The sequence below is a fragment of the Notolepis coatsorum genome (assembly GCF_963971535.1).
Source record: "Notolepis coatsorum genome assembly, chromosome: 20".
NCBI classification, from domain to species: Eukaryota; Metazoa; Chordata; class Actinopteri; order Aulopiformes; family Paralepididae; genus Notolepis; species Notolepis coatsorum.
In genome coordinates, this window is record NC_140184.1 from 72,940,310 (window position 1) to 72,963,262 (window position 22,953).

Below are 22,953 nucleotides of genomic sequence, written 5' to 3' on the forward strand. Positions count from 1 at the left end.
GAGATCATTGAAAGTAAAAAATTATGAAAAGTTGATGAACTTTCAAAGAGGTATACCTGCTCCGACTGCACGGCATACAGCGGCGTACAGTTTGATCAACTTTCCCAAAATCATAGTTGATATCATAGATGAAAAAAAAAATTTAATTGACAATAAGGCGATGCGTAAAATAAAAAGTGTGGGGGGGGGGGGGGGGGGGGGGGGGAGAATAATGAACGTGTTCAGAATATGCTTCTCCAAAATGAAACCCACTGACGACAAGCATCAGAAACCATAACAACAGTCGACTTGAGCAGCTGTTCTCGGGGGAAAAGGATGAAATTAAATAAAAATTAAAAGTTGTCAAATGAGTTCTTGGTCTATTGGCGTCAATAGCCTCAAAGGAGAGGAGAAACAAAAGGTTTTAACGGGATTGACGGGAGTGACGGGAGTAACGCACTTTATTCTCTTTATGTTTCTGTTTGTTTTGCAGCATAAAGTCGAGCAGACTCACATGAAGAACTCCGGACTGGACGGGTTGTTGTCGCTCCCGGAGCCGGTGGCGTTCCCGGTGTTCCCGGTGCTCCCGGTGTGGTGCTCCCGGTGGAAGCCGCTGCTCAGCAGCCTCTCGTACTTGTCCTTGTACTGATCCCGCTCCCGGACCAGCCGGACCACCTCCGCCTTCAGCGTCTCCACCTCGCGCACCAGCTGCGTCTTCTCGCCCTCCAGGACGTGCCGCTGCTGGACGCGCTTGTAGCGGCAGCTCTGCGCGTAGCCGCGGTTCTTCAGGGTCCGTCGCTTCTGCTTCAGCCGCACCACCTCCTCCTTGCTGACCCCCCGCAGCTGCCGGTTCAGCTCCCGCACCGACATGGACACCAGCTGGTCGTCGGAGAACCGGTCGTCCAGGTCATGGTGCATGTGGTGGTGCGGGTGGCTCATCCCCCCGGTGCCGGCCCCCTGCGCGCCGCCGGCTCCCCCCCCGGGGTGGTGGTGGTGGTGTCCCGGGTGGTGGTGGTGGTGCAGGTGGTGGTGCGGCGTGGTCCCGTTCTGCGCCGCGGCGGCCGCGATCACCGCGCTCACCACCGCCGCCGCGCTGCTGCCCATCTCCTCCGCGCCGCCGGCCCCGGGCCCCTGGAAGCCCTGCGCGGCGGCCCCCCGGGAGGAGGAGAAGCCCCCGTCGAAGCCCTGCAGCTGGTTGTTGATCAGCGCCTCCACGGCGTCCTCGGGGCTGAAGCCCGGCAGCGCCTCCGGGTGCGTCAGGCTCTGCTGCTGCTGCTGGTAGCCGGACATCCAGTAGAAGTCCTCCAGGTGCGCCTTCTGCTCCTCGCCGCTGCCCCCGGAGGAGCCCCCCGAGCCGCCCGGGCTGGGCGAGAAGCTGCCGGGCGACGGGGGCTCCGAGCTGCACGGCGTGCTCATCGGGGTGGAAGACAGGGATCCCCCGGCGATCAGGCGACTGCACTGCGAGCTGAGGCTGCGCGCTGCCAGGACGGGCTCCGGCGGCTCCTTCTTCACCTCGAACTTCATCAGATCGAAGTCATTAACATATTCCATCATGGCCATGGGGCTCGTGGGGCCGGGGGGCAGCTCGGAGCACGGGGCCAGCTCGGAGGCGGCCATCCTCCTGTCCCTCTCCCTGCAGCCGCGCGCAGCGGCGGGCCTCCAGCCGGGAGCACCGGGAGCACCGGGAGCACCGGGAGGGAACACTTGAGCCAGTTTGGAGTGTTTTGTCTTTTTTGCGTTTGTCTTGAAATTGGACAAAATAGGTCCCTTCGCAGCGGCGGCAGCAGCGTCGGACCGCCAGCTGTGAGTGAGTGGGTTCCTGTGCAGAGACGCACCGGACGAGTCCCGTTCCCGTTAACACCGAGTCTGCAGGACGATGAGCCGCGCACCGGAGGAGGAGTCCCGTTCCCGTTAATAACACCGAGTCTGCAGGACGATCAGCCGCGCAACACCGGAGAAGTCCCGTTCCCGTTAACACCGTGTCTGAGCACCGGAGGAGTCCCGTTCCCGTTAACAGCACCGTGTCTGAGCACCGGAGGAGTCCCGTTAATAACACCGAGTCTGCAGGACGAGCCGCGCGTCTCGGTGTTTGAAACATTGAACACTTTCTGCGGGTTCTGTCTCCACCGACTCACTGCGTGATTGTCACGCGCGGGAGAGACATGTCTTCAGAGCGCCACTGATTCACACTGTACTGTACAGCACATGAGTTTATAAAAGCATTGCAGATTTTATAGCTGCCCTGTGACGTCGGGCTGGAAACGGGGAATTGACTCGGACGACGGGCCAATGGGCTGCGCGCAATCTGAGAGCTAATTAACATATTCATACAGAAACCAAAACTTTGTTCTCAAACTGTCAACGAGCTGTCAGCTGGGAGCCTGGCGTCACGTCACCATGGCAACTGTGGAGATATATAGCTATGCCATGTGTATTTTATTATTATTATTATTATTATTATTATTATTATTATTATTATTATTATTATTATTATTATTATTATTATTATTATTATTATTATTATTATTATTATTATTATTATGATATATTGTGCCTTTTTTATTTTTTTATATATAAATCCAACTCAGTTGAATTTCAGAACATGTCATTGAAACACGCATTTTAAATGAATTGCCACTAGATAAGGTTGCATGGAATCTATAGAACACATATAGGATATTGTTTTATTCTCATATAACTCTATAGCCTATATGTATTATGTTGTAAAGGAAATACTATTTTAATTAATTATCGTATTTTTCTCCACATCCATAAAACGCATCACGCATACACACCGGTTTACTGTGTTCTCCTAAATCCTCACCAATGTCTATTTTCAGCCTACCTTTTTAGTAGCACTTTTATTATATGGTTTCTATGCCAAATATATTTTAGTCTGAGTCTCCGAGATGAACCGTAGCTCATATTTCCTCATTGTTTGACATATTAACGTCAGCATCTTAAACGTAGCCTATTATTATTATAAAATGTAATGTTTTTTGTCGGAAACATGTGGTTATAAACATGGCATGTTGAGTGGTGCCTTCAGATCACTTTGACAAAGGGTTCGAGGAGCGCTCCTACCTTCTGAAACTCAACAGCGCCACCTTTTGGACATGCCTGCATTCACACATGGATTCCCTGAGTACAGGGCAGCTTCTCTGCCTCAGAACACCGGCGAAACGAGATGGTTACACACACACACACATATATATTATTCGATTCCGCAAAGAAGCCCTTGTAATAAATAAATAAATAAATAAAGTTCTCCTCAAAAAGCACACTGGAAGCGAATCATCTTTAGGCTATCGCTGTTATTATATATCATCATAGAAAGAAAACAACAAGGACTCTCATAAAGGCGATTATATGACAACAGATGGCGATTTACACAAATAGTTTTGAAGGGATCATGTGGCCAAGATCCCTTCCATATAACCTGGGCTGTTTATGAAGAGGAATGTGAGTGAACTAAGTGTTCCATCCATCCGAGGAGCTGATCCTATATGTCTCCCTGCCATAAAGTCTCTTTATCTGCAGCGCAGTAGTGGATCCTACATGTGCTGAAGCGTGGCTGGTCATAGATTAAACCACTCTTGTACATTGTACGTTATCTGGGTTCAGAGGTCCTCTCCGTTTAATGGACTCGTGTGCAGCTGACCTAACACAACGCTGTGGGGTATCGTCTGTCTGTGCTGGTTGCTGGTTCCACACCCAGCTGACCTGGGCTCTGTTCCCCTCATCATAACAATTGTAAAAACAATTATTTATATAAATAAAAGCATTTTACATTTAGTACTGAAAAGGGGGAAAACACAAACATGTGTATTCACACACACACACACACACACACACACACACACACACACACACACACACACACACACACACACACACACACACACACACACACCCACACACACACACACACACACACACACACACACACACACACACACACACACACAATGCTCAGCAACTGATTATTATGTGTTCCATACCTTAATCTGTTCACCAGGGATATACAGGATCCTCTGGAGTTCACGGAATAAATCTATATTTCATCCATATTGATTGAACGGCCTATCTGTGGGTATATGATGCAGGGATTATTGGCACATACAACCAATAACCTTTTTGTTGGTTGTATATTAGCCGGGTTTATGTGTAATTATTAGCTATAGGCCCTGTAGGGGAACGACGCCGTTATCTCACTGAAATGTGATTTGACCCCTACTCCCCTACAAGGAGGGAAGCATTCATTTTTAGCACGGCTTACACGTCAGTTTGTTGGAGATACCATCAATGGTCAAATGCAGAAAGTAATCGATGACACATGTTTACTGATGTGGTAATAGAACCAATGAACCAACGAAGTGATGTGAAGTTCACCCAGTGCCTCGTCTCTCTCCGGCTAGTTCAGCTGTTGACGTCTCGTGGAGCTCTACTCTCCACACGGCGCTGACAAACAGCCGCTTCATGCCTGTTGACGTCTCGTGGAGCTCTACTCTCCACACGGCGCTGACAAACAGCCGCTTCATGCCTGTTGACGTCTCGTGGAGCTCTACTCTCCACACGGCGCTGACAAACAGCCGCTTCATGCCTGTTGACGTCTCGTGGAGCTCTACTCTCCACACGGCGCTGACAAACAGCCGCTTCATGCCTGTTGACGTCTCGTGGAGCTCTACTCTCCACACGGCGCTGACAAACAGCCGCTTCATGCCTGTTGACGTCTCGTGGAGCTCTACTCTCCACACGGCGCTGACAAACAGCCGCTTCATGCCTGTTGACGTCTCGTGGAGCTCTACTCTCCACACGGCGCTGACAAACAGCCGCTTCATGCCTGTTGACGTCTCGTGGAGCTCTACTCTCCACACGGCGCTGACAAACAGCCGCTTCATGCCTGTTGACGTCTCGTGGAGCTCTACTCTCCACACGGCGCTGACAAACAGCCGCTTCATGCCTGTGACAAAACCCTGCAATCATAGTCTCTAATGTCTCCCTCCAAGAGCTGATGATCTCATCGGTGAGATGACGCAGGGTATTTATAGGTTCCTGGGTGCACGCTGTGTAATGATTGGCCAAATCGCGTTACTCAATACAACAGTTTCTCGTGATTTACAACATTTCATTGCAAACATGTTTTAGTTGGCAATAGGCACCGAGCAGATGGGCCGTAGCTTAGTGAAATCAAGCTCTTCTCGTCAGCCAGACTCTATGGTGACATGGGCTACACTACAAACCAACACGCTACAACTGTATTTTGTATTTATTGGTTTAAAATACAGAGCCAGTGCATATTAAGGAACATTTTACTGTAAATAAGCCAGTTTAGCCATGCAGGTTGGCTAATTTTCAACTGTAGTCTCTGGGGCAGGTGTCATAAGCACTACAATAATTAAGACATAGTACAATAATTAAAACACAGTAGGAATCAGTAGGTTACAAGCGTGCTGATGAATTACATAACAATACATTAAAAATACATTACAATACATTACAACCCCTCAGTGAAAATGGTCGCACACTTGACCATCTCTCAACCATGATTTTAAGTTTGATTTAAATTAAATGTATCTTTGATACTCCCTGAGCCGTGTTGGCAGACTGTTCCAGGTGTGGGCTGCTCTCACGGAAAAGGCTGCCTGACTAAAAGCAGATCTCCTGTTTGGAACTACACAGTCCCCTCTAACTACAGACCCCTCATGCATCAACGTGGACGTAGAACTTGACCTACTTCCACACGTAAGCACGGAATGTAGAACTAGCGTACGCACAGGGAAGTCGGCATTCATCACACGTGCGTACGCAGGCTCTATGCCCTGCCGTGTTGATGAATACCACTTTGTTCTACCGTCAATGCTCGTGCATGATTATCCATATATGGTCATGAAAATGAGGAAACACCCCCCATGGGATGTGAAATAATGGACCGACCCGAGCGGGACTCCGAGAAACTCCACGGAGAATTCACTGCTGTCGAACCAAGAAGACACTATCGCGTATTATGATTTATGGGATAAATAAAATACGGACTTGTAAACGGTGATGTCAGATATCAACGGCTCCCTAAGACCATTGCTGCAATTCTGCCTGGACAGCTCAAAATACTAATAAAGACCGTTCGTTGACCACTGTTTGGCGTTGGTTGTGTGTCATTATAACCGTGCTGTAATATGAATGCCTTTATTAGTTGTGTTCGATTGGCTATATGATTTTTAGAGGCATCTATTTTGTTGTCGGCTAATAAATACCGCGCTGGAATATGACTGCCTTTCCCGTGTTGTTTGATTAATACCCACGGATTAAAGTTCTCCTCAATTCTATTCCAAATCGCGATGGATCTCCCGTCAATTTTCTACCTGCTGCATATGATTTCTAGAGGCATACTACAATCTATTTTGATGTCAGTATTGGGTAGCCTATATAAACAATATAATACGAGAGCATATACAAGAACAATGAATCTCACTGCATGTATGATAGCCTGCCTTTCAATACATGAACTTGAATTCCATCATATACATAGTCTGTCCACTATAGTGTCATTGCAATGCGTTTTCTATTCTTTCTTATACAGTAAAAAGGGGGAAGAACACTATATTCATATGACTTGTATTCTGCTTACAGCTTCGAAGTTCCACTTGTTTCGTTTAACGTAAAGCCTTTTAAATATAATCAAAACGTTCCCGTGTTTCTGCGGTCTGCGCAGAATAATAACGAGTTGAGCTTTATGATTTATGATGAATTGAAAATGGGGGACCCTGATGTAAACAAGACGAAAGTTGGTCTGCATCCCCAATTAACAATTGTATGTACTGAGCTGTACTGTACTGTACCCATTCTGCAATCTGTTAATAAACTTTTCAATCAATCAATCAATCAAGCTACGCGGAGCGCAGTCAGTCAGTAGCCTACACCCCGTATATTCCGATAACGCTATATAAACCATGCTGCATTCATTCTGAGAGAAAGATCTATTATTCCAAATGCTATTTATAGGGTTTTGACCATAATTACACTACTGTTGCTATTCTACAATGAACTATAATGAACTACGGTTCGTACAGAACATGCCGGTGTTATTATGCACAGAAGCTCATTCCCTTGTTGTAATAATATATTCTACCACTGGGAGCTAGGTACGCCAGGTCTGACCTTTGCGTAGATGTAAGCACGAAGTCAAGTTCAAGTTGAAGTTGATGAATCCCACTCTTTGCTTAGAAATGATCGTACGCACAGGGTAAGCACAGATCTGTGCGTAGAACACGTTGATGCATGAGGGCCGCCCTCATTTATCAACTTGACGTACGCACAGATATGTGCTTAAGCCGTGCGTACGATAATTTCTAAGCAAAGTGTGGGATTTATCTATTTGAACTTGTGCTTGACTTTGTGCGTATATTTAAGCACAGGTCGGACCATGCGTAGGTGGCGCCGGTGGTAGAATATTTTTACAACGCGGAAATAAGCACTGACTGCGCTCCGCGTAACTCAACTCGTTATTATTTTGCGCATATATTGCAGAAATACGGGAACGTTTTGATTATATTTAAAAGGCTTTGCCATTGTTAAACGTAATAAGTAGAACCCCGAAGCTGTAAGCCATAGGTGTCAAACTCACGGCCCGCAGGCCAAATCTGGCCCGCCACGTCATTTGATGTGGCCCCCCAAGAGCTCAGGTAAATTTTTTTTTTTAAATATTGGGTTAAAAAATAGCAGTGTTAAAATAATTGTGGGTTAATGCGTTAATAAAGCTTTAACTTTGACAGCCTTAGTTATTACACATTCTTACACATACATGTATGTTGAACATCTGAGGTAACAAAGGAAAAAAGCCAAAAGCACTTACTCCTCAGACATTCTTTGACAATTTTACAGCCCAAAATACAAAAAAGATCCAGGCGGAATAGGTAACAAAGGGTTGAAGAAATATTGTCTGAACTGTCAGATGCAAACTGGCTGTGTGACATAACCGAGCATCTCGCTCAATTGAATAAGAAGCTGTAGGGACGCAAACAAGTCCCACCCAAAACTTTACCAATATAGTTGTGAACTGAGACAACCCTTATTTTGTTATTTTTGAGTACAGTTACAGTTGTGTGTTCATGCAGACACATAATAGCAATTTCATTACGAATTGAAAATGGGGGACCCTGATGTAAACAAGTCGAAAGTCTTTCTCTGGTCTGCATCCCCTTAACAATTGTGTGTATTGAGCTGTACTGTACTGTACTCATTCTGCAATCTGTTAATTAAAGTTAATTAAACTATCTTCCATTAGTTGGATGTATGGCCTCTGCAAGGTTGTGTGCAGCCATTTGTTTTTGTAACATCTGCTACATCTGTCCCACGTGTTCTTTGCAGCTCACAGTTGTTAGTTCTGCCCCTCTTGCCTGTGACAAAAAGGTTTTGAACAAACTTAATGTCATAGCTTGTATTTGATGATATTCTTCTTTGTTATTTACTTGAATGGTTTGATCATTGATTGGTGGAGTAATATGGGGTTCTGATAAACTAAAATTATTTGTTAAAATAACATAAGCTAACATATATTTTTACATTTATGCAAATGATTATGCAATATGTATAACTTGAATAAGTAATAAATACAGAAACACAATGTTTAACAATATGTAAATGTGTAGCTACATTTATTTTACATTACATTAACATTTATACAGTCTTTGGCCCTTTGAGGGCAACCATAATGCTGATGTGGCCCTCTGTGAAAATGAGTTTGACACCCCTGCAGTGTAAGCAGAATACAAGTCATATGAACACCCACGATATAAACGCATTGCAACGAGAACAGACAGAGGTTATTTGTTGAGTGTATGTGTATACAAAACCCTTGCAATAAATGTGTCTTACATGAATGAAAAGCATACATGCTCTGGACACAGAGCATATATCGTGTGGGTGATATCATGACTTGTATTCTGTGTCAAAGCCTAAATCAAAACGTTCCCGTATTTCTGCAATCTATGCGCAAAATAATAACGAGTTGAGTTCTAACAAAGAACGTATTACATGCTGGTAGGCTGATAGAGTAAACTATGATATGAATATGAATATGATATGATCATATAAATACTGGTCCGTCCGCGAGGATATCGAGGACTCGGATAGCCATTAAGCCATTTGAGAATATAGGCGGCCTATAGCCTATACATATTATTTAATGTTTTCATAAGCGTAAAGATACAACAGCTAGATTAATGATCAAGTTAGTTTACTGTATGCAGGCTTCGCAGGGCTGTGTGTTATATATGCGCAAGTTACTGTTGCATAATAATGTAGGCTGGCTGCTATTATATGTAATTCATAGGCTACCTAATACCAACAACGAAATAGGTTGTATCATATGCCTCTACACACATTATATTATACACATCATATTATATCTTGGTTCGGCAGCGCCTCTGTGAACAATCTCTCAGAGTTTGCTCCATCAATAAACGCGCATTTTGGCTGATAATGTGCCGGTGGCCGGAGTCTCATTCAGGCCTAATTGTATTTAATTCAATTGTAATGTTATTACTGGGGTATCTAAAACATCACAATGTAGATCAGGGTTATCCACTGAAGCCATAATGACTCTGATCAGAACCACGGGCTCATGACGAGCGCACACAATAGACATTGTAGAGCGCAGAGTTGGCCTGCTGAAATTGATTTAATTTCAGTCATTACAGTGCTTAATGTCGGGTCATCTCTTGTCATTTATTTCTGTCAATGTGCTGGTTCTGTAGCAGGACTGGGTCAGTCAACATCCTTGGCTCCCGGCGCACCAAAGATTATACGTTCAAGTTGTTGGTCGGACCTCTGTGATCAATCTCGCTCTCAGTGAAGTCTCTCAGAGTTCGCTTGGGTTAGTCCACTTTTCCACATTTCATGGGGGTGTTCCATTACCGTATATGGTTAATCGGGGCGGTTCTGGTATGCAAATACATGAAAGTGTGCACGAGCCTCGGCGTAGGACCAAGGTGATATTTATCATGACAGGTGTGCGTAGGACCTGTGTACGCACGTGTGATGAATCCCGTTTTTTTTGTGCGTGCACACATTCTAAATTCTGTGCTTAAGTATGGAAATAGAACATTTTCTACGTCACGTTGATGAATGAGGGCCCTGGTATATCTGTCAGAACTACACAGTCCCTCTAACTACAGACCTGGGCCCTCATTCATCAACGTGTGCGTAGAACATGTTCTATTTCCACACGTAAGCACAGAATTTAGAATGAGTGTACGCACAGGAAAGTCGGGATTCATCAACCGTGCGTACGCAGGTCCTATGCTCCTCCGTGTTGATGAATACCACTTTGTTCTACCGTCAATGCTTGTGCATGATTATCCATATATGGTCATGAAAGTGAGGAAACACCCCCCATGGGATGTGAAATAATGGACTGACCCGAGCGGAACTCTGAGAAACTTCACAGAGATTGTTCAATGTTCACTGCTGTCGAACCAAGAAGACACTATCGCGTATTATGGGATAAATAAAAGGCGGACTTGTAAACGGTGATGTCAGATATCAACGGCTCCCTAAGACCATTGCTGCAATTCTGCCTGGACAGCTCAAAATACTAATAAAGACTGTTCGTTGACCACTGTTTGGCGTTGGTTGTGTGTCATTATAACCGTGCTGTAATATGAATGCCTTTATTAGTTGTGTTCGATTGGCTATAATATGATTTTTAGAGGCATCTATTTTGTTGTCGGTATTACCGACAACAAAATAGATGCCTCTAAAAATCATATACTATTAGGTAGCCTATATGAATTACATATAATAGCAGCCATAGTGTGAGGATTCGCCTGTCCCTGGACCTTTTTCCTGTGTTTTCCCTGTCTACTCTCCTCAACAGCCCCCACCCTTGCGATGATTTACTCTCCTCTACTCACCAGCCCCCACCCTTGGACATCCTTGATCCTCTACCTTCACGCACCTGTTGGGAGTTTGCAATCACCTCGGGAGAGTACATAGGTTGCAGACTCCCCTCCAGTCCTGGTCGGGTCGTTCTGTGTTCTGGACTCTGTATCTGTATCTGTGTTCACTCTGTGTTCATGGAGTGCTGTACGTTACCATCCTGTACGTTACCATCACCTGCCGCGTCTCCGGCGTGAGACGACATGCCAGCCATCACCACCTGTCGCCGTTTGCCTGGAGTGGGACACCGTCTTCGCTCTCTAATTCTCTACGGGAGGTTTTCCAGTGTTCCCACTCCAGACGTCAAGCCGGCTCGTCATCGCTCCCGATTACACGGGAGGAAGGCGTCTCTTCGTGATCCTCGTTCCTGGGGTGAGGCTCGTCGTCGCTCCCTAGTATTCCACGGGAGGACGGCGTGTGCCCATCCCGTTCCCCTTGGACCCAGGCTCGTCGTCGCTCCCTAGTATTCCACGGGAGGATGGCGTGTTCTCGCCCCGGTCCCCTGGGACCCCCTGTGTTCTGCGCTGCCCGTCTGCAGCATTCGAGGAGGAGGAGGAGGATCTCCGTGCCAGGCCCCCGCTGTCGGGCCCCTGTTCCCGTGCCAGGCCTCCGCCGTCGGGCCCCTGTCCCCGTGCCAGGCCTCCGCCATCGGGCCCCTGGTCCCCGTGCCAGGCCTCCGCCGTCGGGCCCCTGTCCCCGTGCCAGGCCTCCGCCGTCAGGCCCCTGGTCCCCGTGCCAGGCCTCCGCCGTCGGGCCCCTGTTCCCGTGCCAGGCCTCCGCCGTCGGGCCCCTGTCCCCGTGCCAGGCCTCCGCCGTCGGAACCCTGTCCTCATCCCTGTAAGCAGCTCTGGCCCTCGCCCTGTCCAAGGCCTTAACCCTGTTCTCTGTCCCTGTCTCCAGCCCGCCTCTCTGGGCCTCTGTCCCTGTCCCCCTCTCCAGTGCCCCTGTTCCTGGCCCTGACACTTAGCCCTGGTCCTTAGCCCTGGCCCTTAGCCTTAGTCCCTTAGCCTGTTCGCCTCTTAAAGGCACAGTGCCGCATTTTCTATATTTCCTTGACTCTAGTGTTTTTGTGTTTTCCCTTAAAGGGACTGTGCCGCTTTTTGTTCTATAATAAATATTTGCCCTGTTTTGGCTTACTCTCATACCTGTCTTGTGTTGTGCGATTGGGGTCGGTTACAAACCATAACACATAGCCTACATTATGCAACAGTAACTTGCGCATACCAGTGTATGCGACGGACCAGTGTATACCTTATATCATATCATATTCATATAATAGTTTACTCTATCAGCATACCAGCATGTGATACGTTCTTTGTTAGAACTCAACTTGTTATTATTTTGCACATAGATTGCAGAAATACGGGAACGTTTTGATTTATATTAAAAGGCTTTGACATTGTAAAACTAAATACGTGGAATTCTGTAAGCATAATACAAGTTATATCACCCACACGATATATGCTCTGTGTCCAGAGCATGTATGCTTTTCATTCATTTAAGACACATTATTGCAAGGGTTTTGTAATACACATACACCCTGGTCTCATTGCAATGCGTTTTTATTCTTTCTTTTACAGTAAAAAGGGGGAAGAACACTATATCGTGGGTGTTCATATGACTTGTATTCTGCTTACAGCTTCGAAATTCCACTTGTTTCGTTTAACGTAAAGCCTTTTAAATATAATCAAAACGTTCCCGTGTTTCTGCGGTCTGCGCAAAATAATAACGAGTTGAGCTACGCGGAGCGCAGTCAGTCAGTACACCCTGTATATTCCGATAACGCTATATAAACCATGCTGCATTCATTCTGAGAGAAAGATCTATTATTCCAAATGCTATTTATAGGGTTTTGACCATAATTACACTACTGTTGCTATTTTACAATGAACTATAATGAATTACGGTTCATACAGAACATGCCAGTGTTGAAACTAATGCACAGAAGCTCATTTCCTTGTTGTAATAATATATTATAACAACGCATGGTCCGACCTGTGCTTAAATATACGCACAAAGTCAAGCACAAGTTAAAATTGATAAATCCCACACTCTGCTTAGAAATGATCGTACGCACGGCTTAAGCACATATCTGTGCGTACGTCACGTTGATAAATGAGGGCCCTGGTATATCTGTCAGCACTACACAGTTTAGAAGCATGTTACTGTACTGTGTTGTTCCTCCTCTACACTCTGGAGTTATACTGTAGCGTTAGAGAACAGGAAGGTGGAGTTATACAGTAACGTTAGAGAACAGGAAGGTGGAGTTATACAGTAACGTTAGAGAACAGGAAGGTGGAGTTATACAGTAACGTTAGAGAACAGGAGTTATACAGTAACGTTAGAGAACAGGAGTTATACAGTAACGTTAGAGAACAGGAAGGTGGAGTTATACAGTAATGTTAGAGAACAGGAGTTATACAGTAACGTTAGAGAACAGGAGTTATACAGTAACGTTAGAGAACAGGAAGGTGGAGTTATACAGTAACGTTAGAGAACAGGAAGGTGGAGTTATACAGTAGCGTTAGAGAACAGGAAGGTGGAGTTATACAGTAACGTTAGAGAACAGGAAGGTGGAGTTATACAGTAACGTTAGAGAACAGGAAGGTGGAGTTATACAGTAACGTTAGAGAACAGGAGTTATACAGTAACGTTAGAGAACAGGAAGGTGCAGTTATACAGTAACGTTAGAGAACAGGAAGGTGGAGTTATACAGTAACGTTAGAGAACAGGAAGGTGGAGTTATACAGTAACGTTAGAGAACAGGAGTTATACAGTAACGTTAGAGAACAGGAAGGTGCAGTTATACAGTAACGTTAGAGAACAGGAGTTATACAGTAACGTTAGAGAACAGGAAGGTGGAGTTATACAGTAACGTTAGAGAACAGGAGTTATACAGTAACGTTAGAGAACAGGAAGGTGCAGTTATACAGTAACGTTAGAGAACAGGAGTTATACAGTAACGTTAGAGAACAGGAAGGTGCAGTTATACAGTAACGTTAGAGAACAGGAGTTATACAGTAACGTTAGAGAACAGGAAGGTGGAGTTATACAGTAACGTTAGAGAACAGGAAGGTGGAGTTATACAGTAACGTTAGAGAACAGGAAGGTGGAGTTATACAGTAACGTTAGAGAACAGGAAGGTGGAGTTATACAGTAACGTTAGAGAACAGGAAGGTGGAGTTATACAGTAACGTTAGAGAACAGGAAGGTGGAGTTATACAGTAACGTTAGAGAACAGGAAGGTGGAGTTATACAGTAACGTTAGAGAACAGGAGTTATACAGTAACGTTAGAGAACAGGAGTTATACAGTAACGTTAGAGAACAGGAAGGTGGAGTTATACAGTAACGTTAGAGAACAGGAGTTATACAGTAACGTTAGAGAACAGGAAGGTGCAGTTATACTGTAACAATAGAGAACAGGAGTTATACAGTAACGTTAGAGAACAGGAAGGTGGAGTTATACAGTAGCGTTAGAGAACAGGAGTTATACAGTAACGTTAGAGAACAGGAGTTATACAGTAACGTTAGAGAACAGGAGTTATACAGTAACGTTAGAGAACAGGAGTTATACAGTAACGTTAGAGAACAGGAAGGTGGAGTTATACTGTAACGTTAGAGAACAGGAGTTATACAGTAACGTTAGAGAACAGAAGTTATACAGTAACGTTAGAGAACAGGAGTTATACAGTAGCGTTAGAGAACAGGAGTTATACAGTAACGTTAGAGAACAGGAGTTATACAGTAACGTTAGAGAACAGGAGTTATACAGTAACGTTAGAGAACAGGAGTTATACAGTAACGTTAGAGAACAGGAGTTATACAGTAACGTTAGAGAACAGGAGTTATACAGTAACGTTAGAGAACAGGAGTTATACAGTAACGTTAGAGAACAGGAAGGTGCAGTTATACAGTAACGTTAGAGAACAGGAGTTATACAGTAATGTTAGAGAACAGGAAGGTGGAGTTATACAGTAACGTTAGAGAACAGGAGTTATACAGTAACGTTAGAGAACAGGAGTTATACAGTAACGTTAGAGAACAGGAGTTATACAGTAACGTTAGAGAACAGGAGTTATACAGTAACGTTAGAGAACAGGAGTTATACAGTAACGTTAGAGAACAGGAGTTATACAGTAACGTTAGAGAACAGGAAGGTGGAGTTATACAGTAACGTTAGAGAACAGGAGTTATACAGTAACGTTAGAGAACAGGAAGGTGGAGTTATACAGTAACGTTAGAGAACAGGAGTTATACAGTAACGTTAGAGAACAGGAAGGTGGAGTTATACAGTAGCGTTAGAGAACAGGAGTTATACAGTAACGTTAGAGAACAGGAAGGTGGAGTTATACAGTAACGTTAGAGAACAGGAGTTATACAGTAACGTTAGAGAACAGGAGTTATACAGTAACGTTAGAGAACAGGAAGGTGGAGTTATACAGTAACGTTAGAGAACAGGAGTTATACAGTAACGTTAGAGAACAGGAAGGTGGAGTTATACAGTAACGTTAGAGAACAGGAAGGTGGAGTTATACAGTAACGTTAGAGAACAGGAGTTATACAGTAACGTTAGAGAACAGGAGTTATACAGTAACGTTAGAGAACAGGAAGGTGGAGTTATACAGTAACGTTAGAGAACAGGAAGGTGGAGTTATACAGTAACGTTAGAGAACAGGAGTTATACAGTAACGTTAGAGAACAGGAGTTATACAGTAACGTTAGAGAACAGGAGTTATACAGTAACGTTAGAGAACAGGAGTTATACAGTAACGTTAGAGAACATGAGTTATACTGTAACAATAGAGAACAGGAGTTATACAGTAACGTTAGAGAACAGGAGTTATACAGTAACGTTAGAGAACAGGAGTTATACAGTAACGTTAGAGAACAGGAGTTATACAGTAACGTTAGAGAACAGGAGTTATACAGTAACGTTAGAGAACAGGAGTTATACAGTAACGTTAGAGAACAGGAGTTATACAGTAACGTTAGAGAACAGGAGTTATACAGTAACGTTAGAGAACATGAGTTATACTGTAACAATAGAGAACAGGAGTTATACAGTAACGTTAGAGAACAGGAGTTATACAGTAACGTTAGAGAACAGGAGTTATACAGTAACGTTAGAGAACAGGAGTTATACAGTAACGTTAGAGAACAGGAGTTATACAGTAACGTTAGAGAACAGGAGTTATACAGTAACGTTAGAGAACAGGAAGGTGCAGTTATACAGTAACGTTAGAGAACAGGAGTTATACAGTAACGTTAGAGAACAGGAAGGTGGAGTTATACAGTAACGTTAGAGAACAGGAGTTATACAGTAACGTTAGAGAACAGGAAGGTGGAGTTATACAGTAACATTAGAGAACAGGAAGGTGGAGTTATACTGTAACGTTAGAGAACAGGAAGGTGGAGTTATACAGTAGCGTTAGAGAACAGGAAGGTGGAGTTATACAGTAACGTTAGAGAACAGGAAGGTGGAGTTATACAGTAACATTAGAGAACAGGAAGGTGGAGTTATACTGTAACGTTAGACAACAGGAAGGTGCAGTGATCTTCACACTATCTATTTAATTTGAATACTTTATACTAATACGTATCTTGTACAATGTCATCCTTAACTGAGGATGAGATTGTTAATGATGTTGATAATGATGTAATTGATTACGCAATTGATGTTGATAATGATGTATTGTCTTGAATATTGTTGTATTGTTTTAAGTGTCGGATCCCAGGAACAGTAGCTTTTGTCAAGTCATCCTAGATAAACTAAACTAAACTAAGATTCAAGATTGTTTATTGTCATAATTATGCACAGTTACATTTTGCCATAAAATGTTAATCTTACTTTGCTAGTCCGCCCTTCACACAGAATCACACAATACTTAACTAAAACATATTTAAATACAAGCGCGTGGTAGAAAATAAGGTAAAAATAGATAAATATAATATATACAAGGCACAGTGAGTAACATTGCACGCTCCGATCAGTGTGTACATATAAATGGATGTGACGGTGGGTCACAGCAGCAGTTTAAAAAGTGTCTTTGTAAACGAAACAAGGGTCAATTACCTAAGCCACTTTCAACTTTCATAACTTCATACACCTGTGCTCACAGAATGTGTTGAAGAGAGGGGCGGTCTCTGGTCTCCTTTAACCCCCCCCCCCCCCCTACAGTAGCACAAAGGTAGTGGTGGCAGGGGACACTAGACAACCTAAGGAATGCATAGGTACTATGAACGTCATGCTGGGGCGGGGGGGGGCATTTTCAAAGGGGTCAGTTGACCTCTGACCTCAATATATCTGAATGAAAATGGACTCTATGGAGACCCAAGAATGTCTAATTAATGTTAATCCCATGCCATTCGGGGCAGTCTTGCATGCAGAACAAATGTTGTGTTCTTGCCTATGTAACAAATTATGTATTTCCTAATTCTTCATACAGTGGGAATAGCCATTTCAATGTATTTTGTTGTTTAATTATTATTATTTATTATTATTATATATCTTTTTTTAAACTTGACCTCACTGCATAAAACAACCATTTGTGACCTCAAGGATAATCACAGCCTAATTATGTAGTGTGGTAGTAAAAGGGTTAACCTTCTGTAGGGTGGTAGTGAAAGGGATAACCTTCGCTGGTGTGGTAGTGAAAGGGTTAACCTTCTGTAGTGTGGTAGTGAAAGGTTAACCTTCTGTAGTGTGATAGTGAAAGGGATAACCTTCTGTAGTGTGATAGTGAAAGGGATAACCTTCTGTAGTGTTGTAGTGAAAGGTTAACGGAGGGTTATGTATATAACCCAGTTCTATGAGTTATGGTGCGCTCAGCACCTGTCTGCACTGTACTTCACTTCGTGCACAAGCACTGAATAAAAAATTCCACCATGTACCTTTACATCCCAACATCCGTCTGACCACACCCCCTTCCGCTTACCTTCATAAGCAGGTGTGTGGTCACCTACTCGCCTCCTTCCCAAACTTTCACCACAAGGCAAGATCAAGGGCCGCAGCGGCGTCCAGGTGCTGAGCGCACCATTTAACTCATAGAACTGGGTTATATACATAACCCTTCGTTCTATGACGTTAATGGATTGCTCAGCACCTGTCTGCAACAGGGGCTGAGCGGGAGCCATAGCCCGACAAATGTACCCCGCTGAGGCCCCCCACAACCATCAGACGGGGGAGGACCGAGCCCCCCCGACCCTCCCTAATGGAGGATACCCCCCCTATTGGAGGTTCACGGGAGGGCGACGGATCCGACCGTGCAAAGAGGCACTCAAGCAACCAAATGCACAGGGTGACCAGACCGTGGCTTGACCCCACGACTACACACACGCACAACCCGCATGCCACCCGGGAACGAACGAAGGAACAACCTCGTTACTGCCCCCAAAATCACGGGGTCAAGAGCAAACCCAACCCCGTGGCAAGGCCGTAGCAGCGGAGCGAGAAGGAAGACCCAGACCCACTGAAGGGACTGGATCCCCTGGAAAAGAGGGCCCGGAGAGGTCAATGATGCCAGGCATCAAGACCCCACCAGGTGGTCACCTAGTGACACCGCCCCCCACATCGCCAGCGTATTCGGATAAGGCCCCTCCAAGAGCGGGCCCTTTCCCCCCAATAGCACACCGCCTGGCATACTGACCCTGTAGAACAGGCAGTCAGCATGGCCGTAACACTCAAAAGGTTAACCAACGGAAGCAGGCAGCGCACCGGGGAAACCAGGCAACAGGCTGTAACCTGAGCCTGGAGCACTGCGGACGAGACAGGCGCCAAAGGAGTCAGCTGAAACAGCCCTCCCGGCGGAAGGTGCGGATGCTGGCGTTGTTGATCACCATGACGAAGCCTCCATCAAAAAAAAACCACCCAGAGGGGTCAAGGCAGAGAAGGCTGACATGATTGGCAGACGTCATGAACGTGCAGGGGCACACTCAACCAGACAACCCGGGAGTTGACACTGCTCCAACACACCAGGGAATCAACCACCCTGTCGTTACCATATGCGGTGGTTGTTCCTATAACCCCTCAAGAAAAAAGGGTTATCCCAGGTCTACGGTATCAACGAAACTTTACTTCGGACCGGGCCCGGCGGCTCGGGAAGCACACAGGGTTACTAGAGGAGATCCAGAAGACCACCCCAACAGCCCCCTCTCCGCCATGCGTGAGAGAGGTGCGGAGAAGAGAACCAGCCCCTTATGATAGTGCCAGGTACAAAAGAGTACCCAACAAGGGTCTCTATAACGCCTAACCTTGTGACGCCCCGGGCCGACCCGGCCTTTTTCCCCCTGGAAAAAGCCCAAGTCCCTCAGGGTACCAGAACAGCAGATCTGCATCCCCGGCGGACAAACGGGTTAACTGACCTGGACCAGCGTGACCAGAACCAGTCCCGTGCCCTAACCACGCCGACATTCCTACTCCAGGAGAAGGGGCAGATATGCGTGTTGATCTAAAACATGAAAAGAGGGCGCCACCAAGACGGGCCGGTGTGAACCGCGCTCGGTGGCCCACCCCAAGGGCGTGAGACCCCTCTACCTATGTTCAGATCCATTCCGTTATCATCCCCCAGATATGAACGAGAATCCGTCGAGAACCAGTAACAGGTTCTCGGAAGAGGACAAAACCTCCATCCCAGTTGCTTTATAAAAACGCCGTTTTAACCACAAGCAACCAAGGGGTACTAGCTACCCGCATGATTCTTAACAGAACACCCAGAGCTAGCACTATGCATGCATCGGGACACAACCACATCAATGAATAGGCTATTTAGACCTTTCATTGAATCCCCAAGGCGCCTGGGGGAACGACAAGAGGGGTGTGGTGCCTCCTATACTCCAACTCTTTTATTTAAAAAGAAGGAAGCACCAACAGACATGAATCCCATTTGACACAGCTGAGGGTAAAAACTGTTTACATTTTTACATCCAGTCACCCCTATTACAGAGGATTTTAGACTGAAAATTCCCCAGAGAGCCTTTCCACGTGAGTCGTAGAATGAAAAAGCCATGGTAACTTCGAGTCATGTGACCAACCGACTCAAGTTACACATAAAATCGAGCGTAGTGGACCCGTAAGTCCTACGCTCTATCCCGACACTTTGACAACAACAGATCGTACATACAGATCTAACTCACGGAAGCCATCGTCAATAGCAACGTGCGTAGTGACGTATGCTATGACGGGGGGAAACCCAACACTCAAAGCCTGTTAATAGGAGCAGAGTCAGGGCAACCCTTTCCCCCCCCCCCCTCCCTGCCAAGTCGCCTAACGGCTTGGCCCCGACTGGCCTAACAGGAGATGAGTAAACCCCCCTGACCAATCAGAAGAGGGAAGGAGGGGTTTATTCGGTACCCCCTCACAAGCCCTTCCCCCTGCACACAATAACAACTTTAGCATATGATACCTTTGGTAGAATGCTAATGAAATAGCGCAAGCTAATACAATGCACGCTACCCACAGATAACTGTGAACAGGGTTTACAACAAAACCAAGTCGCGTGTGTGTGTGAATCCTACACCCGCATCCTATGTTGTACATAGAAAAACACTGATAGAGAGAGCGAAACGGCTGGGCCGTGGTACGTGTTCATACGAGCATTACTGCAACTAACACAACAGTGTTGTAGCTCAACATTACTTGTGTAAGCAACAGACCATACAACTAGCCTCTACCTGCATGTGGAGTCTCAGGCCAAGGTAGAAAACCTTTCTATAACCGAGTGTAGGCTGCAGACCTTGCTTAAGCTCATAACACGAACCTAACCCTCCTATCAATGCATACAAGTGAAGATTCACACTTTGCAACCTCATCATATGTTTTGGTGAAGAAATTATATGAGAGGGCCGGGGAGGGGTAAACAGAGGGGACCACAGGGGAAAAAAGTCACTGGGCCTAGCGGCGCCTGCCGCCTTGAGCCGCTCGGGATTTGCCACCCCGGGAAGCCCCAGAGGGACGGTAGACAATCGGCGGCTGGTCACGGCGATCCCTACCGTCTCCTCCAGGCGCAGATGGGCCGGCTGCAGCGGCGGCGCCCTCTCTCCTCCTGGCCTTCTTCGAAGCGCCAGCAATGGTGGTGGTAGCAGCAGCAGCCACGGCGGAGGAAGCTCGACGACGTGGCAGCCGTCTGACTCCACCGGCGACGTCGGGAGGGGGAAAATGAGGTTGGAGCACGGAGCGCTCCTCTTGCATTTCTCTGCACGTCGAGGTCATCAACTGTAGGGCCTTCCCGAACAGTCCAGCATCGGAGAGGGGTGCCGTCAGAAGAGGAATCCTCTTCTTCTCCGGTACACAGGCCTGCTCCAGCCAAAGGTGGCGCTGGGTTAGAGTTGCCAGGGCTCGCACTTTCCCAGCGGCTATGGCCTGCGGCTGCGTCAGATGCAGGATAGCTCCTGCCGACTGGGTGAGCTGGTCATGTTGTACATCACTCAGCTCCATGCCGCCCGTCAATATCCCGGACATGAATCTTGCCAGCTGCGCGATGTTAGACGTGGCAGCCAGAGATTGTGTTCCGGAGATAAATGACTGGTCGCTCCAGTAAGCCAACCGCCTCGCCGATTTCCCTTGAGGAACCGGCTTGCGTAACGGCTCCCACACCACCTCCAGACAGAGGAGCGCTGCCATTGGCCTATCAAGCCGTGGCACGCCCTCTCTCATACCTTCGACCAAACCCGCCACCCGCGTAACTTGTACGTAGGCGGGGGTGAGGCCAATGATGTGGGACACCACCTGGCCCCGACGAACATAGGCCCCCATTGAGGGGGAAAATGGGTAGACAACGTCCACCCCTCTCACCGGGCGACGCTGCCAGAGATAACCTATTAGATCATCAGGGACAGGAACAGGCAGTGGCTGCGGCAGCGGCACGCCATTTGCAACGGCCGCCACCGCCATAAGCTCGGGAAACAAAGCCTGCAGTTCCCCCTGCAGACTTTCCTCCACCGAGCCCGCATCCCTCACATACAGCAGGCTTCGACTGGTCAAGGAGCCACACTCCGATGTGGCTGATAGTAGGGCATCCTGCCGACAAGTCAGAGGGTCTTCCCCGACATCTTCAAACAAGGCGCCCCAAGGAGACATTTCACCCCCCTCCAGTGTTACCTGGACGGGCGGGATACATGTCTCCACCGGGCCTTCAAATAAGAACCTGTCCGCCTCTACCATGTAATCCTCTGTTTCCATCGGGCAGGTAGAGACAGACGCATCCTCACTGGGCTCCAGCAACTCACCAAACCCAGGCCGTTCGTGTCTGCAAGCCACCATCTTGCGACGGGAGCGAGCAGACGCAAAAACTTTGCGGCTCAAATCCTCTGGAACCAAAGGAACCGGCCGCTCAACAGCGGACGATTCCCCGGAAGCAGAGGAACCAGAGCCAGGACCAGGCCATCGCAGAGGCGACGGCACCGGTGCACCAGCTCCTTGGAGAGGCAAACTACCCATCGGACGCCTACCGGGCGTGGCTGTCAACCACGAGAGAGGCAACAGCCCTGCACCAGAACGCACAACGGAGGCGGAAATGGAGAACCGCTGGTGGAGAGTGGCTCTGCGACTCTCCGAAGTAGACATTATGACTTAGATTTTTCTATCGAATATTTATGAGAGAAGAAAAAAATAAGCACAATGTAAACACGTCTCAACTTTCTTCAGCTAACAACCTCGTCAAGTGGGGATCTGACCGAAGGCACTTCCTTGTGGTGAAAGTGAAGAAGGAGGCGAGTAGGTGACCACACACCTGCTTATGAAGGTAAGCGGAAGGGGGTGTGGTCAGACGGATGTTGGGATGTAAAGGTACATGGTGGAATTTTTTATTCAGTGCTCGTGCACGAAGTGAAGTACAGTGCAGACAGGTGCTGAGCAAGCCATAACGACATATAACCTTCTGTAGTGTGGTAGTGAAAGGTTAACCTTCTGTAGTGTGGTAGTGAAAGGGATAACCTTCTGTAGTGTGGTAGTGAAAGGTTAACCTTCTGTAGTGTGGTATTGAAAGGGATAACATTCTGTAGTGTGGTAGTGAGAGGTTAACCTTCTGTAGTGTGGTAGT

At 46.5% G+C, this 22,953-nt stretch overlaps 1 protein-coding gene across 1 annotated transcript; it reads right to left on the minus strand.

The window, feature by feature from the left end:
• Positions 1 to 284: 284 nt before the first annotated feature.
• LOC311247015 (transcription factor Maf-like) lies at positions 285 to 2,163 on the minus strand. The gene has a single exon (XM_084337294.1). The coding sequence runs from the start codon at positions 1,594 to 1,596 to the stop codon at positions 490 to 492; it is 1,107 nt and encodes a 368-aa protein (XP_084193420.1). The 5' UTR covers positions 1,597 to 2,163; the 3' UTR covers positions 285 to 489.
• Positions 2,164 to 22,953: the final 20,790 nt, after the last annotated feature.